Here is a 19,749-nt window from a genome sequence, read left to right on the forward strand (position 1 = left end):
CCGGTCCAAAGAGTGCTTGACCAATTCAAATGACCATTACACCGTCACTTCTTAAATGGACACAAAAGGACAACGAAAAAGCTTTGGGCCCTAATCCATCCAGTACGCCTTGGACCACCTATACAGTGGGTTATATAAATTCTAAGGACAATGTACGTAGTAGATAGAGTACCATAATGCGTCTTGCCCGGTCCAAGAGAGTTTGACCAATTTAAATGACCCTTACACCATCACTTCTTAAATGGATGAAAGGGGAAACGAAAGAAATGTGGGCCCTCATAAAATCCAGCACGCCTTGGACCAACTACCCCCAATCGTTAGGTGGTCCAAGGCGTGTTGGTCTTGATTAGGACCCAAATGCTTTTATTCGTTGTCCCGTTACACTAATTTAAGAATTGATGATGTAGTGGCCATTTGAATTGGTCAAGCACTCTTTGAACCGGGCAAGACGCATTATTGTACTCTTCTTTATTTTCCTGAGAGTGTATGTTACACATTGATTAGGTGGTCCAAGACGTGCTGGTCATGATTAGGGCCCACAGCTTTTTCGTTGTCCCGTTACACTAATTTAAGAAGTGATGATTTAGTGGTCATTTAAATTGGTCAAGTACTGTTTCGACCGGGCAAGACGCATATGGTACTCTTCTAAATTGTCCTTACAGTTCGTGTTAACCATCGGTTTGGTGATCCAAGGCGTGCTGGATGGATTAGGGCCTTAAGCTTTTTCGTGGTCCCGTTACATTTATTTCAAAAGTGATGATGTAGTGGTCATTTAAATTAGTCAAGCACTCTTTGGACCGGGCAAGACGCACTATGGTACTCTTCTACATTGTCATAAGAGTTCATATGATCCATCGGTTTGGTGGTCCAAAGCGTGCTGGATGGATTAAGGCCCAAAGTTGTTCGTGGTCCCGTTACATCCATCTTATAATTGATGGTGTAGTGGTCATGTGAATTAGTCAAGCACTGCATAGACCTGGGAAGACGCATTGTGGTAATTTCTACTTTGCCTTCAGAGTTCATATGACCCATCATTGATAAAACCTCATTATCTTTGGAAAAATACGCTAAAATGTACTTTTTCGACGAAAAAATCTTGATAATCTCGTACGGAAGCATTCGGCTTTCCATAGTTGTATGTCGAATCCATTATCGAATAACAGTAACATGTGTGCTACAGTTACTTTTATTCGCGAATGTCGAACGAGGAACGCGGAATAAGTAACTAACTTCACACCGGTGTCCGATCATATCGACCCAAATGGAGTCTGTCTCACCACCAGAATGGTTAACAAGGAGTAAACAAGCCTTGCTTAAGAGTCAGGTATCGAAGAGAATTAATTCATTTCAAAATTGTATTGATAAGCAAACCATATCGTGGGCTAGTAGTTACAAGTCACATCGCAGTTTTGTGCCAAAACTACCACTGAACCAGGCCGTGAAAGAGGCTTCACCCATTCCCTAGATACCTAATAACCTACTTAGGCCGGAAAATATGACGCAAGGTTTCCTAGACAACAGCATGCTATTTTCAGCCCGTTGAATGATTTGTAGCAGCAGTAAATATTTCTGATAACGTTTATAAACCCCCTAACCTTTCACTCGCTTACGTTTTATGCGCTTCAACAATTGTCTACATATGCAATCAACTTTAACAACTTGTTAATTGTAATTAAGCCTGGGCTATAGCCTAGGCTTAGCTGGCCCTAAACTGAAGGTACAATACTGGTGGCTAGCACTAACTCAACTGACTAGCTATACAACAAAGGTAGTATAGTCAGTATTGCGAAGTTCGGCATACTGCGAAGTTCAGACACCCTAAAAAATACACGATTTTACCATGAAATCCTACAGGAAGAGCCAAATTTCAGCAAAAAGTACGAAGCTACAATTATTTTCTCTCCAAAATGACCGTGTGCAAGAAAGTACTTACATATTTGTCAATAAAATGACGGAGATCTATGAAGTATGTTATAATTACTGAAAGAGCAACTGCGCCACCAATTTTATCACCAGCGCCACACAGTGGGTTGGGTGTCCGAACTTGGCAATACTCTATCAAAGAAATACCAGTTCCACAATCAAGAAGAATCTTCTTGGAATACAACGTGAAAACAGTTTGCAGGAAAGAAAGTTTGGCCGTGTATCGTACTATAACAAATTTCTCCCACCAAATCAAGTATATTTTCAGGTGATTTATCATAGAAGATTTAGTTTTGGGGTGTTTTAAGGCTTAGGTGTCCGAACTTCGAAGTGACCATGCTACTACTAGATCTATAATATGCTGGTAGAATGTCATAAGGTGACCTATGTTTTGCAAGAATTCCGGAAACATGATGTTGACTCCACCCCCACCCCCCCCCTTCCACATAGGCCATGAAGTTGTCAGTACCTTGACAGTACGTGTAAAAGGCATTGAAGACTCGCCCCAAACTGCGCGCATGAGGCCATCTGAAAAAGTTAACTTTCTGTTTCTTGCAATTGACGCTACAAAATGCAGATAGTAATGAATTGGATACCTTGTTATTTTTAGCTGGACCTGAGATATCCATCGCTGTAACGTTTGTACACTGTGCTGTGGGTATTGACCGCAGCTGTATGTACTGACTGTACACTAGTGTGTAATTACCAACGGTAGCAAGCTGTGTGTGTATTTTCTGGGATCGATGGTGGTGTTTAGCACTTATGTTACACCTCATTCGAAACTAGGTCAAATTACCGGCATCAGACCTTCGAGTCTTCACACCCTTTAAAGGGAGGGGTGACATTTTGAGGATCTCTCAAGTATTTTGGTGGTTCTAGGCCTAGATGTCAAATTCAAACCACTTATTCTTAATTGCAGTTTTACTCGACAGAGCCTTGACAAAAACAGTTATATTTGCAACAGTGAAGGAAGAAAACATCCATTTTTTTTTGTGGCACTTAAAAGAATTATTTCAATTATTTTACTATAATTTTGCTGTAAACTTAAAATGCAAACGTAAGTTTGGTAAATTTTACCTTGCTTAGAGCACTGCTACTCGAGAACTTTAGTTATATAAATCTATAGCATTCAAATGAAATCAAACTGTTAATCAAAGCCACATAGATAAAGGAAGGAACTAAATTAGAGAGCAAATCAGAGAGATTTGGATTATGGCTGCCCTATAGTAGAACATTTTTGCTCTTAGAATTGCAAATTGACCATTGAAAGATATTGTTAACATGAATCAGTCAAGATGAGAATCATGTTTCAGTATACATTATAAGCTTCTGCAACAGGACTGATTTTTGGCATAAAATTTCATTTCAGGAATGGCAAGAGTTTCAAGATCAACTGACAGCAGCAGTGGACCATCACCTTACAGAAGTTCAGCTTGATAACTTTAGAGATCTTTCAGAAGAAGCAAAAAGAAGCTTATTGCAGAATGCACTGCAATCCGTTCATCAAGGTATTAGTGACATTGATCGTTCAAATTATGAAATGCTTCAGTCACTTTGAATTTTGAAGATTTTACCCATTGTCAAATAAAGTTGCCCTAACTGTTAAATATCTAGTCTTTGCCATGTCTTAACAACATGTAGGGCCTTCACCTTTACTTACGTAGTATGACAAAATATTGATGAAATTGTGTGCAATTTCTTGGGAATTACCTTCGCTAAAAGTGGTGCAGGTTTGATACAGTACCTATACTGCAGTACAGTCTCTAGAATGCATTGAAGTTCATTTGTGTGACATTGATTCAGCTATAAATAATAGAAATATATATGTAACCAGACTGTACAATGCCAATGGGCTAGAATAATTTGGGCACATTTCTTTCGTTCTTTCCATTGAACAAGTTAACAGACTTTGAGTTGATATATAGAATGTAAATGTTTAAAGGCATTGAAGACTCGCCCCAAACCGCATGCGGCCATCTGAAAAAGTAAACTTTCCGTTGCTTGCAAGTGACGTTTTGTTCGTGTCGCTACAAAATGCAGACAGTAATGAAATGTGATACCTTGTTATCTTTTATCTAGACCTGAGATGTCCATCACTGCTATGCACACTGAGTTGTGGGTATTGACCTTAGCTGCATGTACTGACTGTGCACTAGTGTCTAATTACAGACGGTAGCAAGCTGTGTGTGTATTATCTGGGATCGATGGTGGTGTCTTATACTTCTGTTACACCTCATTCGAAACTAGGTCAGATTACCGGCAAGAGACGTTTCTTTGTGTGCGAGTCTTCACACCCTTTAAATGTCAAGGTCATACACATATTAACCAATGACCGTACTAGCTATTACTTTACTATCAACTCTGAATAAGCTCTGATTGTACATAAATTACATTGTGAGGTTCGCTTGAATGTGATTTTGCAATTCATGTTTTTATGGTACTGAAAAATGTTCAGTTTTTAGTACAGTTTTTCTAAAACTTGCTTAAACAAGAATAACAAAACTAATTTTAAAATGGACACAGAGCTATGTATTGTCACATTGGCATGAGTATTGGAGTGTGGTATTAATGAGAGAGCAAGGGAGAGGATATTAGGGAGTTACTTGCCTACTTCCATAGTGCTGAAATATTAATGATAGTATTAAGATTAGTACTGGGTATCAACATATAAATAGTTTGTAAAAAACTTGTTTATATATCTGTCACCCACAAAGTGACTCCCACAAAGCATAAATTTCCATTGCAGTTGTTATTTCAGTACACTTGCTGCAATGAAAACTGTCATCCTAAATCTTGTTTTGCAGGCGGCAGCTATGCAAGAATCTCAGCACGCGTTTCCGAAATCATTGCAGAACACATTCACTTGAACAGGAAATATCATGTCGATACTATGACAACACCGGAATGGGCGAGTTTGCAGACTCAGGCCAATGCAGGGTTGCTTCACTTGCTGCAGAAATGGCCAGATCTGAAGAGCAAGTTGTATAGATGTTTCAATATACAGCTGCCCCAGTCACTCAGGAGGCTAGTGTGGAGTCTGTACCTAGAGAATCCACAAGGTTTGCTCACATCCTCTGATTCTATTGAACAATTCTCATTGCAACAAGAGGCCAGCGACACTATGAGGGTGACAAATTATGCTTTCCTATCCCTAAAAAAAAAAAAATTTGTTTGCCTTCTGTCACCATCAGGGTACTTGTAGATTATTTCCCAATCTTTTTTTATCATTCGACCAAAATCCTCCCTACGCCAAGTATAAAATTTAGATTTAGTAACATTGAACTTTTCTAGTTTTATTTCATGACTTGTAGTTAACTTTGAATGTTTATGCCAATAAACTACATTGGTATGTGGAAAGGCATTGGGAAAATATCCATTACTGAGACAAAAATATCTATATGAGGTCTTTATGTATTCACACTTGTTGTATATTATATGCTTGACTATATACTGGAGAGAATCTGCTGAATCTCCAAATGGTCACAGATTTTGTCAATTTTAACCGTCCATGAAATTGGACATCTTGACTGAGCTCTCTCATTCTGTGTCTTACAGTAGTTAAAGAAGTGTGTATTATGTTAAAGATCTGCTTTATTGGCTCCAATTATAGCAAGCTATAGCTAGGAAAGTTTTGTGATTACGTAATCAACCTGCCACGGTCGTAAATCGACCTCTGGGCTTAACAATTAGCCTACATAGCTTCTTAACACCATTAGGCTCTTTGTGTAAACACTGTTTGGAAATATGTTCATGTCTACAGTGTAGTTAATCATACTGCATTCACACAAAGACCCTCATATCAGCAAAAATATATGGCAGGCGTTGCAGACTTATTGGTAAAAAGAGGTCATTTTACGACTTAGGCTTGTCGATAACGTAATCTCCAAGAAACTTTTCCATGATAGCGTGCTATAGTTGGGGTCTGCACAGCAGACCTTTAATATATTGTACTCTGTTCAAATGCTATTGAGGAAGTGTTTTGTGAAGAAAATCTAGGTACAAAGAAATAAATGAAAAGCAAAGCAGTATCTTTCAGTTTTATTAATGGTATCGTACAGAGCAAAAGAAACTTTGGGCTAGAATGGGATTCCCAGTATGCTTTCCATTGTTCATTTACTTTATGTATTTATTAAAGGTTTTTAATATTTGCTTTGTTTTAATGCTTTTCTACATTTTCAGTAGGTTCATCGAAGATGTAGTAGATACATGCAAAAGATTAATTTCAGTTATAAATATTTTCATGATTGTATGCAAACTTTTCCGGTTAAAAATTTTTTTACATAATAAACTTGTTTTCTCTTCACAGTGAAAACAAAATATTTAGAGAAATTTCGCCAAAACCCAGAAAGCACCATGTCTTTGCTTGATCTTGAGATTGTCAAGAACTGTGATCATTTGCTGCAAACTGAGCAGACTCTACAACCGCTTAAAACTTTTTCAAGTAAGTTGAACATGTGAAACATTTGATTTTAAAAGAAATGTCTGGTAGTCCTTAGAAGTTACCATAATAAACGATAAACATTTTTCAAAACATGTTTTTAAAGTATGAGTAATGAGTATGAGTAATATTGCGTTTGACAGAGAAATTATGTTTTAATCGTTTAGGATGGATATTTCAAATATACTTTGAACAGTAGAGAACGTGAAGTCATCTGGGCAAATGCAGATTGCGACATAACCCACGCTGTATACAGTTCCTACAGTAATCAACAACAAAAACAACCGCATTTGAATACAGATTAATTTCTTCCTTAATTTTGGGTGAAATTTCATATAAATTAGATTGGTTTTAAACAATCGTTAAGCCATAATATATGTAGTGCATCAGTGATTTTGTGAGTTTTGTGTAATACAGTGAAGTTTGAACAGCTGACTCTTAAGATAATGGTTGCCATGGTCTTGTGGCTCCTTTCAGAATGACTTTCTTTTAAGAATGTCATGCCTCACTCTTTCACTCTCTTATAAACTTCCTTTCAAAATTGACAGAAAGTCTTCACCTGATGAAAGCTGTTCTGTCGTATTACCACGTGACGTTGCAGACTAGCTCTAGCATCATTGCATCAGACTACATGCTGGCATTACCTTTTGTCTATGTTACCCTAGCAACCAATCCAAGCACATCTCTGAAGGTTGCAGATACGGCTACCACGATAGAACAGTTCATGACCTTCATGGAGTGCCGACCTGTTTACATGAAGGAATCTTACACCACGGTATATATATATATAGATGTTAATCAACATTTGAACCACATTTCTAATCACTCTCTCAACTTCCACAGACCATAGCATTGAAATTATAACTACAGCTACTCAGTCCGGACTGAAGATTCAACTTTATTTGACATACCTCTATTCACAATGCACTCTTTATACTATTGTGTGCTAATGTGGTTCAGATGTTGATTAAGTAAACATAGGGGTCTACATAGCATATAGCAAAGTCTGTATATATATATATATGCAGAATGCAATTGCTTCAGCCTTGCTATAACTAAGCATATGCCTATGCAATAAGTTGGAGAGTGATACATCTGGTTGTACGTACAGAGTCGATGCCTTTAAATGATATGTCCGTAAAGATACAGCATCAGTATGACTGCTCCTTTAAAAGGTGCATGTACCACTCATATCACAAGTGACAGTTAATAATAGTGCTTAAAGCACACTATGTTATATATACTTCATATCTATCATCCTACTATCATCCGAGTATGTTCGCCTTTCAGAGGATACCTGCACTTGATTAGTATTTTTGGGATAACGAATGGAAAAAAGATTAAAACTTGCAAAGATATCATGATAGGTCATGGAAAAAATATGGTTTTTAGTATTGGAAAAGAATCAATAAGTATTGGTTAATATTGCTATCTGTGAATCCTATGCTGGCTTAGATCTCAGAGAGTCTCCATCAGCTAAAATTTGAACAATTTACTGATCGCCTAATCAGTTCAATTAAATTCAGGATTTATTTATTCTTAAATGTATACAAAAATAAGTACAGCTGTGCTTGGTTTACTAAATTATTACAGTATCAAGAACACATGATGGACACTAGCGAAACAGGTTTTAATGTGTCGAAGCTAGTGGCCATTAGAAAAAATATAGTGGAAAAGAGAAAGTACAAAAAAATGTAAAGAAAAACAAATGTTCATGAAAAGTCGTGTGAAAATGTAACATCTATAACAATCGATAGGGGGCTGTTGATTAATGCAGCAAGGGTACCAACCAGGAATGAATCCAGTGTGTGGGACTGGCGTCTTTAAAGCCAATTTCCATGTTGAGGGGTCTGGCATTTTCCAGCCCCCCCCCCCCCCACCCACTCATCCCCAATAGACCAAATAAATAATAATTTATGTGAAATAATGCCTACTGAGTCATATTTGGGCTATAATTTAGGTCCACATGGAAGCTTGTGGTAATAAGTACATATAATTCTTTGTGTGATGTTGAAAGGGGTGAGGGGGGGGTTGGTGTACACCCCCCCCACTCAACACCCTTCCTCTAGATCCACACCTGCAGACATTTTGAGATTACCTTAAAGGAAACTGCGAGAGTAAGTAGCAAAGTGTTGTATACTGCTAGGGAGGTTATGCAAGATGTTATAGGAATATCTGGCTTAATAACAATCTACTCTTAACTATTCTGTGCTGCAGTTGTTAAACACAGTTTGACTTGAATTTTTACATGTGAATATCTTTTATTTTCAAAAAATATCTATCATGCACAGTTACAAGCATGTACCATCTCTCTGATGAATACAGTTGAAGCATGCTGGTAGGAAGTTACAGCAATTTTTTTTTATACCTTGCCAGTGGCAAAAGGAACTTATTATGATGAACAAGAGAGTTCTGTTAATTGTGAAATGTTTTGTTTTCCTATGTTTAGGAGTTTGAAGCTGTTTGGACTGAATTTACTGACAAAGTCATCTCCAGATTGGGAGCAGCTGATGAAGATTTGCTGGGACATGTAAAAGCCATTTTGGATAAAGGTATCCCTTTCTCAAACGATTTCATTTTGAAATTGATCAATTGATACAGTAAAGATTATTAAGCTGATGCATAATAGGGTAATTGCTTATAAAACCATGAAAATTGATTGAAATATTTTTAGTAGTTTAGCACTGATGTGTCTCATGAAATGTGTCTCTGGTGTCTCGTGATCATCAGATTTTCAGTGATAGATTTTCACTCGGTCACAAGGCTTTGGCTTGACGCTCGATCTGTAAACCTCAGGTTTGGTGGTGACTATTATAGCATTTATCGTATAGTGTGTGATACTGCATATTGTACATAATCAATCCACTCACACCATTCCAAGGACTGCTTTTTTTCCTTTTTGGACTGGAGATGCTCTTGTCCTCCAACTTAAGTACTTGATAGGTTTCTGCTTAAGTCAATCAGCTGCTGTCAATTTATCTGCTTGAATGTAATTGGCAAGTAAAAAGAAACATAGAAATGTCACCTATGTTCAAATGTGTTGGTAGCCCTCACAGAGAACAACATACAAATGAAGACAATCCTGTCTAGTTAAGACTACTAGTTATTTTTTGTTTTTCAAAAAACAAGGTGGTGCCTTGGCCTTGGCCTTAAATAAGACTGTAAACGTTCAACTTGACCTTTATCAAAAGTATTAGAAAATTCCAGTATTATTGCCTACTCCAACCCCAAATTGCTGAATTCCATTTCATTTTTAAGGAGTTTTATATAACATTTCATTTTTAATCCTTGTTCAGATTCTCCAGCAGAGAGCTTTGCAGAGAAGATGAAAACAGTGACCAGACCTATGGTCCGCTCTATGTTTGTTGGTAAGCTAACAGTGACCAGACCTATGGTCCGCTCTATGTTTGTTGGTAAGCTAACAGTGATCAGACCTATGGTCCGCTCTATGCTTGTTGGTAAGCTAACAGTGATCAGACCTATGGTCCGCTCTATGTTTGTTGGTAAGCTAACAGTGATCAGACCTATGGTCCGCTCTATGTTTGTTGGTAAGCTAACAGTGACCAGACCTATGGTCCGCTCTGCGTTTGTTGGTAAGCTAACAGTGATCAGACCTATGGTCCGCTCCATGTTTGTTGGTAAGCTAACAGTGATCAGACCTATGGTCCGCTCCATGTTTGTTGGTAAGCTAACAGTGATCAGACCTATGGTCCGCTCCATGATTGTTGGTAAGCTAACAGTGATCAGACCTATGGTCCGCTCTATGTTTGTTGGTAAGCTAACAGTGATCAGACCTATGGTTCGCTCTATGTTTGTTGGTAAGCTAACAGTGATCAGACCTATGGTCCGCTCTATGTTTGTTGGTAAGCTGATAGTGATCAGACCTATGGTCCGCTCTATGTTTCTTAGTAAGCTGACAGTGATCAGACCAATGGTCCGCTCTATGTTTGTTGGTAAGCTAACAGTGATCAGACCTATGGTCCGCTCTATGTTTGTTGTTAAGCTAACAGTGATCAGACCAATGGTCCGCTCTATGTTTGTTGGTAAGCTAACAGTGATCAGACCTATGGTCCGCTCTATGTTTGTTGGTAAGCTAACAGTGATCAGACCTATGGTCCGCTCTGCGTTTGTTGGTAAGCTAATTGCAACAATGAACTTCACAGAATGAACAAAAGCGAAGACATTAAATTTTGTAAACTTTGGGCAGCGAGTATGCAGGGTCTAGTTGTGATGGGATATTTCAACGTAACAAATAGACAATAAATGTATATGCTTGCAGAAGCCCTTTTATATTTCCCATATAATAATAGTAATAATAACTAGTCTTATATAGTGCATACTCCAACAAAAGTTGTTCAATGCGCTCTACGGGTGCTGAATGTGCAAAGACTAATAGAGTTGAGAGAAAAGAAAAGTTTTAAGACAGCGCTTGAATTGAATAACAGAATCTAAAGACCTAATTCCAACCGGGAGGGAGTTCCATATAATATGTTTCCATTTTGTGTCGATGCTCGCTCATTGGTTACAAAATGTCACTTTGGCTCAATTCCGATATTCGTTTCATATGTCCATTACTGTGCCTCTGTAGCATATGCTGCTGGATCATGTATCACATGGAATGTAACTACAAAGTAGGCACATCTTTTATGGTAATCATAAAATTTGATAAAAAATTGAAGTATTTGTATGAACTTATCAGTCTTTTTTGTTTTGTTCTAGGATATCTCTCTCTGGATTCGGTCTTATTTGTTTGGGATCAGTATTTGATTGGATTGGATGCACCAAACTATGACATCATACCTGTCATAACAGCCTTGACTATTTCTCTATTGAGACTACAGGTCCTGCAATGTCAAACAGTAAGTCATAAAAAAAGAGATTTAAAAAATTTAAAAAGTAAGTTATGTACAGTGTGAAATATCTTGCTGCATATACTGTCCAAAACACGGTAGCAATGTTTTACACTTGTAAAACATAACTGGAAAGATCCATACAGCAATGTTTTTTTTTCAACCATAACTTAACTGCAACAATGAACTTCACAGACTATACAAAAAAAAAGTCATTAAATTTTGATAACTTTGGCCAGTTTTGTTGGTCAAAATTAAAAGTCTTAACTAAAAGTCTTAAAAATTGACATTAATGTACAAAAAGGAATTGTGTAAAATGGTATCTTTCAAAAGTGTGTCATCAATAAATTTGATTTGTTGATTTTTTTTTTATTATTTACTTTTTTTGGTTGGGTGGGTCGGTGGGTGGGATTATGGCAGTTTTCTTGAAAAGTTATTTTCATGGGTGGGTACATAATTCTTACATGACACTTAAAGTTAATATATAAACTATACTTACAGTGTATAACTCTCTTCCAAGACATGGCACAGGAATGGAACAACACAAATCTGACCATCATAGCCCATCCATGCCATGTTGTAAACTTTATACAACAAAACTATCACCAACCAAATGACTCAGTCTTTTGTGTAGGTTTCAATATTAATATTGTTGGAGATGCTATCAAGCTTAGTTGTGAAAAAATAGCTTCAAAAGTCGGTGATGTGCAATACAACCCACTGAGTTAAAAATAATAATAATTATTATAATTACAATCGCATCTAAGAATTTTTTGGTTGTAAATTCCAGATCATTTCAAACTTCTCAAGTTTTTTAATAATTTTATGTTGTTTGTTTTGTGTTATTTATTAATGCATGACAGGCAGAGGAAATCTCAAGTTGCTTAAAGAGGGATGGAAATAAACTGAAGAAAGAATTTTACATGTATGAGGTAAGGTACTAGGGAATTGATATTTTATGAAAAGTAGTTTTCAATGCTGATGATTTTTTTATAGCTGTAATTTTGGTTTCAAGATTATTTCAATGTTCAAAATTTTACTACATTTCGGATGTCATCCATGGACGTTACTACTATGATCATTGCATGTCTTTGTGTCATAATTAGTAGAATTTATGTTCAATCTGATTAGAATTTTATCTTTTGACCTGGACTGAGGAGTCCGTTGTCATCATCGATTTAGCTCCAAAGAGGCAGATCAGACATGAAGCATTCACGGCTCCATTTTGAGAAATTTGTGTTGCAATTGAAAATGTCTTATTTGAGGTCATAAAAGTATGAATTTTGTGTTGCATTTGGAGGAACTCATCTTATCTTATAATTTGTGTACTAAACTAAGTCGTCTAACCAGTTAAAATACTCTCCCACCACCACCACCATTCCTGCTGGAAAATATATTAGAATTATAATGTTCTCTGGGATTTAAATTACAGGTCAGTTCAATCAATACAAAACTGAAATGGACATGTCAACTGCTTTAACAATCTGATTTTTGATCATTTTGTCATTTCTTCAAATTTTGTCTTCTTTATGTAATATTTTCTCTCTTTTTTTTTTTCATTGGATTTTACAGATCAATAGAAATTTTCATCAAGATCTCAATACTTCCTTGAACAGCAGACCAGTGTTAGATTCCCAAAATTGTAAGTTGGCTTTCAATTTTGCATTTATTTTCATCTTGTTCAATGTGATATTATTTCTGTATTGTAGTCTGTATCTTCTCACCCCCACCATACTCTTCCCATTAAGTCCAGCTTTTGACTAATTCAAGGATTCATTTGAAAAGACGCATTCCATGGTGGTAGTGCAGGTTTTTTTCTTGATAAACTCCACCTCACCTCCCCAACCCACATAGAATCAAACCAACACAGATAGTACAAACTTCACTGTTTTCAGATTGAAACATAAAGTAACTGTCCTAGAAGCAGCACTGTGAGCTAAAATGTATTGCCCAGCCATCTCATACTTTTCTTAACATTTTTGAAGTAAAAAACCTTTATAGAGATTAATGATGAGCTTCAAAACTCCTGGGCCTCAATTGTGCTTCAGATTTGCGGCTGACATCAAAATTAATTGGACATATCCGTGACATGTCGGTAGTAGATACAGAGGTATTTTTATGTTAATTCTTCTTTACACAAAAGTGTCAGTTCTTTAAGGTGATTTTCTATTTTGCATAATTTTATAGATCCAATGCCTTGGAATGTCAATGTTCCAGCATCAGATGTGGATTCCTCCGTGAACAGAGAAAATATCAGGTTGAAGGATCTACTTGAGAAGGTAACATAGTACCCTGCCACCCCCCCCCCCCTCCGGCCCCCCACTTATACCACTGGATCGATCTTTGTATAATTTGATGTATGGCAACACAGAAATTTAATATTTAAATTCTTAACTTTCTCCTTTGTCACTGAAACTGTTCGCCTTTAAAAACCAAAACATAAAAATAAGCAAAAATGCTTCAATGAAACATTTGGATACATTGATGTTGCAGTTGATGATACATTGATGTAGCATCAAGTTGAAATTTATGAAATGGATATTTCAAAGATATGACAATGCTAACATGTCTAAGACGGATAACAGAGAACCATTAAACCTATTATGTCCAAGTTCCCTGTTCCTGCTCTGATTCTGTGACTGAGATATATACGATACCGAAATTTAGTCACTTGAGTTGGGAAAAGACACTTTTCAATTTGTAATCACTGTTGGCACATCCATACTTCACCAGCAACTTTCAAGGGGTTCTACTTTTGTATTCTTCAAGAAGAATAGTTGAGATGTAAACTTGTATTTGGGATGTAAACAGAGGAATTATCTAAAGATCATGGTACCGTCTTTCTCTCAATTCCTATTTTCTGTTCTCAATATTCTGATAGTGTCTTCATCTGTAGTAAAAGTGAAATATCAAGCAGATATGTTGTCAAAGACTAAAAATTTATACCTATGAGATATTCTTTTGAACTTAAAATGCTAATATCTTTGAAACTATTCTAGCAATTTGTGTCGTTGTTTTTGCTTGGTTAGATGTGAACAAGTTCAATACTTCACCAGAACTAAACGTTGCAAATCGTTAACAGATTCTAAATTTACAGACAAAATTGAAGAGTAAGAGAGGAGGAGATTTCAACGTAATTTATTCCTACGAAATTATTTCTCAAGTCTCTCGAAACAAACGCTTGAATCTGTTGCATTAATCTTTAGGAATCCAGGAAGAGACAGGAGGTAGAAGAGAGGTATACTACAGGCATGAAAGAGATGAAGGAAGAATTAAATCAGTTGAGGAAACTGATAGAGAAAGACGAAGATGCCAAGGTATGTTGATAGACGATGGTCGGACTGGATGCGATAGTGTAGCACATAGGCCATTAGGCTGCAGCCTCTGAAGGAACAAAAGAAAAAGAAGAGAATAAATATATATATATGTATACATATATATATATATATATATATATATATATATATATATATGTATATAAATATATATATATATATATATATATATTTATAAATATATATATGATATATATTGCCCCAAATGTTGACACTATTACAATGTATTATAAATTGATCAAAGGCAAACGATATTTGATTTCATATTTTGAACTTATGTCGTGTGTGCAGATGTAAGTAAAAGAAATTCTTATGATAAAGTGTCATTAGAATTTACAAAATGATGGATTGACAGTAGACCTTGCAAAAAAGGCCTGTTAAAGGTGGAGCTTAGTTATGCATGCATTCCCTGCAGTCAGATTTGCCTCTTATTGGACTTACTGGAATTAAGTCAATGTTTGAAATAATTTGCTGCTGTAACCTTGCTATTTAATATGCATAAAAAACAAAGGCAAATCACAGCATCTTTGCCTCCAAGGGTAACTTTATACCATATGTATATGTTGATATTGATCAACATACTAGAATTTTTTGACATCTGTTTTCATTTTCAATATCTTCCCATGATAAAGGTATGTTGAAGTGTTTGGAATGTTCATTTAAGGCAAATCTCTGCTTCTGGTTTAAGATCTAGTTGTTATTGTCAACTCCATCATCACGAAATAGGTTTGAACAAATCCTTCTAGGTTTAATAGTCCTACCCTGTGTCTGAAGTCCTGTTAAAACATGCTTAAGATCATGTAACACCATGGGCCGGATGGAATCAGATTAAAACAAGGTTTGGCCATCAGCAGGGTTTTCCTATCTCACCTTTAGAGTTTTTTTAGCTATTTTTCTGTCATCTTTTCTATTTGTATGAAATGTTTACACTTACCTTAAATGTCACATGGGTTAAAGGTAGATCACCTTTAATGTCAGAAAATTAACATAAACAAGTTTTGTCGAGTAGTTCATTGTCTGCATAGAGAGGATAATTTTGTTTTAAAACTTTCAATAACAGGTCACAATATGTAACATTATTATGTCACCTAGAAATATGATTTGTGTAAAATACTTTCCTAAATTGTAGCATGTTTTTCATTTCTTTCAAACCCACAGAATGAAAATGACATTCTTCATCAACCTAGCACATCTTACTCTGGTCCGCAATAAATTCTCCTCTTTTGTGGAACACTCCAAGATGGAACACCCTAGGAGATGATTACTAAACTGGACAGGTTACCAATATGCAGATTGCCTTAGGTGGATGTGTTAAGTAGAGGGTCATAAATTGAGGGTCTACTTGAGGGATTCCCTCTAGCTATCAAAGATGGCATCACATATGATAACCTGAAACTACGAGCGTGTATCATATTTTAAGTGACCTTCGTGGACGTTAACTTCATAGCGTGGAATCTAATGCTGTCGTTCTGTTTATGTAAGAGATAAATACGTATATATGATAGAGGTATATCTGATGAGAGCAAAGATGGTTTGATTGTTACTGGATGGATTGATGGTTATAAGGAGGAGAAGAAGATGTATAAGGAGGGGGAGGAAGATTAAATGATGGTGATGGGTGCAGCATGGGAGGAAAACTGCCAAGAGTGGTGAACAGCCGGGCCAGCTGAGGTCATTGTTTTCCAAGATATGATGGAGGTGGAGAACAATTATTTGCATGCAGTGGGAGGATGAGATGTTATAACCTGACATTCAGACATCTTCAATCATCCCTGACCTACTTACTATGTTCTTACCATTCTTCTCTTGGTCCCGCACCCATCTTCACCCACACTCCTCCCCCCCCCCCACCCTCTTACCTCGAGGATGGAAGCAAAATGCACTAAACACAAAGCTTAAGAGATCAATCTCTCCGATACTTCCCTTGGTTATTAGCAAACAAGCTACAACTGCGAGTCATGCTAGCTTTTGCATCCCTTGACATTACTAGTAACAATGACAAGAAACCAATGGGAGCTATGAAACATCTTTATTTGGTTATTTTAAAGTAATAATCTGAATATTAACTACAATCATGCTTGGTTAAAATACCAACAGATTTCCAATTAGTTTCCATTGTAATGATTGTAGTAATGTTGGCCTAAAAGACAATTGATGTTGTATATAACAGCTATATCTGTATGAAAAGATTGCTGAATGTCTCATAACTTAGACATATAATTGGCAGTGATAGTAGTGGATACAGTCACATTTTTTGCTAATTTTGTATTTAGTACCTATTTACCTAGCAACCAAGTAACTCATTGATATTCACCTTGAAAACTGGTCAAAAAAGAATTTTGTGCTTTGTTTTTAACTTTTACAGAGGTGGACATTGTTTATTTTAATTTTGAATTTGAAAGAGAAATTTTGTAGAAATACTTATTTGGTAAAATATTTTAGTGCATCATTCTGGGTTACCTTGAACAACTCTGCACTCTTCACCTTGAAAACTGTATTAGATATATATATTTTTCGGCAATATATTATTTAAAATTTTATCTAAAATGTTACATGAAGTTTTGTACCTTTTTATCATTCACATATTCAGCTACTTATATTAATATAGTGAATTTTAATGAGAAATATTGTAGAAATATTTATGAGTTAAAATATTTTAGTGCATCAATGTGTGTTGCTTTGAAAAACTCAGCACTCTTCACCTTGAAAACTACACTATATTAGATATTTATTTTTCTTAATTTTATCTTAAATATAGCATGACTTGAATCCTTTTTCATGATTCACATATTCAGACATTTATTTTAAAATGGTGAATTTTAAAGAGAAATATTGTAGAAGTACTTATTTGGTAAAATATTTTAGTGCATCATTCTGTGTTGCTTTGAACAACTCTGCACTCTTCACTTTGAAAACTGTTTTCTATATTTTCGGAAACAAATTTATTAAAGAAAATTCTCAAATATAAGGTGAAGTTCATCCTTTTATATGATTCGATTTTATTCAGATATTTGATGTAAAGCTATTGTTGTATTATCCTCCAGTTTGCTAAATATTTCACTTCTTGCCTGACAAGTGTGTCAATCAATAGCATAGTAATGCAATTGGCAGATCACACACTGACTAGTGCAGTGGAAAGTTCACCTAAAATTCGGCAAACATGCATCATCATCATCATCATCAAAATCTATCAAACATGTTACTGATTTTATTGAAATGTTTATACATAGAAAAGATTGTACCTAAAATTTCTGTCCCGTCTTTTTTTTTTCTGGTTTTTAAATTGTGATAGTGTAAAGGATATCTTTAGGCATGAAAAGTTAGTTTGATATGCTGTAGAATGATGAATTTCACTTTTATTGGTGCATTATTTTTACTACCCCTGTTAATTTTTTGATAAATGACCCTTAAACATCTTGAGTCTGATCACATAGCCTATTTGGTTACTTGCAATAGGCAGGCAAGTAACCTATGCAGTCAAGTTGGCGTGTTTATGTGTGTTTGACACCCTAGCTGGTAAACATGATATCTCAAGATACTTATCCTCTGCAGTTCTCATATTTGACATGTGGCTTCCCCATAATTAGTACAAGAATCGTATTGTTTGGAGTGGAGGTCAAACATGACTTGGGTCAGCAGAGGGCAAAATGTGAAAATCTCAAAAGTGTATCTCCAGAACCTGAACATCACAGGAGCTTATGCATTCAATGTAGGTTAGCCTTATGTAGTGTAAAGTTTTTACACAATTTGCTGTAGTTCAGCGTTCATTTAAGGTCACGAGGGGTCAAAATTTGAAATCCTTGTAAACATGATATCTCCAGATGGGAACTTTAATGGCACTTACATATTGCATGTGGCTTCCCAATAATGAGTACCAGAAACCTATTGTTTTGTTTGGAGGTCATTTGGGTCAGCAGAGGGCGAAATGTGAAAATCTCAAAAGTGCTGTATCTCTAGGACCTGAACAATAAATGACCTCATATATGCATGGTAAAGTGTAAAGATTTTGCACAATTTGGTGTAGATCAAAGGTCATTTAAGGTCAACAGAGGTCAACCCTGACTTGTAAGCACAATATCTCAAGATAGGAAACTTCACAAGATCCCATATTTGACATATGGCTTCCGTCCCTATAATGAATACAAGATTCCTGACGTTTTTCTTGTGAAGGTCAAAGGTTTACAGTGGTTGCCAAAATCTGAAAACTATTTGTATCTCTCAAAGACCAAACTTTGGTCAATTAAGGTATGCATGTGCACGGAAGATTACTCTTGTGATCGGCAAAAGGTCTACATATTTCTATGCAGGTCAATGGCATATGAGGTCAACAGAGATGAAAACATTGTAAACATGATACCTCAAAAGGGAATATCATGACATTCATGTTCATCAAGTGTGCTGCACCTTATGTTGATCAGTGTTTGTATATTTTTTTTCACCTGGTAGTGGGAAAAATGCAAAGAAGGTCATTCAAAGTTTCCTGAAAGTGACTTAAACTTTTTTCTGGACATCATCCTTCCTTACGAAGAAGTGTCTTCGAACATAACCGTACCGTACTACTAACCGTACTAACGCCGGTGCCTTTCAATAATAAAGTCCCGAGTTCGAGTCACTCCAAGAATAATGTATGTCGTTCAGTTACAGAGTTGTTAACAATTCATAATCATGGACGTTACAATATGAATCTAAGAGACTGACTTCGGTCAGCTTGCGGCTTTGATAAGCACATGTGGCTTCTTCGCGTGTTCCTGCTTGCAGGAGGATCTAAAAAACATACATACATACAACTACACAAAAGTAACCATCATAGCGCATCGAAGCAGAGGGGGAAAAAAGGGCGATATACCAATTAATGAAATATTCAAGTTAACTGCGTTGTATCTGTTCAAGTGTGCGGATACCTTCATACTGAGCGTGTGAGCATGCGAACTTTACTGTAGTTTTCATACGCGAGTAACATAAGAATGCGCAAAACCACGTGCCATCATCTACAGTTCCTATAACCGAAGCTCGGGCTTCGATTAACAATTTTCACAAATTCCGTTTCGGTATATGTTTCAGCTTTGGAAAACAGACTGATTTGCAACGTAGCTGAACCGATAAGGAAGGGCCGGAGGTTATTGAATGATTTCATAACGGAGAGGTCCGGACCGACTGGCATCGTTCAAACCGACTCCCTTTTAGGTAGCCTGTGATCCCCCAA

At 36.3% G+C, this 19,749-nt stretch overlaps 1 protein-coding gene across 1 annotated transcript; it reads left to right on the top strand.

Annotated features, from left to right (window-relative positions):
* The first annotated feature begins 1,174 nt into the window (after positions 1-1,174).
* Positions 1,175-17,728, top strand: LOC139981156 (uncharacterized). The gene is made up of 13 exons (XM_071993349.1): positions 1,175-1,324; positions 3,293-3,431; positions 4,728-4,982; positions 6,230-6,364; positions 6,910-7,136; positions 8,811-8,913; positions 9,658-9,729; positions 11,081-11,220; positions 12,075-12,143; positions 12,784-12,853; positions 13,399-13,490; positions 14,418-14,528; positions 15,705-17,728. The coding sequence occupies exons 1-13, from the start codon at positions 1,262-1,264 to the stop codon at positions 15,756-15,758; spliced, it is 1,530 nt and encodes a 509-aa protein (XP_071849450.1). The 5' UTR covers positions 1,175-1,261; the 3' UTR covers positions 15,759-17,728.
* Positions 17,729-19,749: the final 2,021 nt, after the last annotated feature.

This window comes from Apostichopus japonicus, chromosome 15 (assembly GCF_037975245.1).
Source record: "Apostichopus japonicus isolate 1M-3 chromosome 15, ASM3797524v1, whole genome shotgun sequence".
Classification (NCBI taxonomy): Eukaryota; Metazoa; Echinodermata; class Holothuroidea; order Aspidochirotida; family Stichopodidae; genus Apostichopus; species Apostichopus japonicus.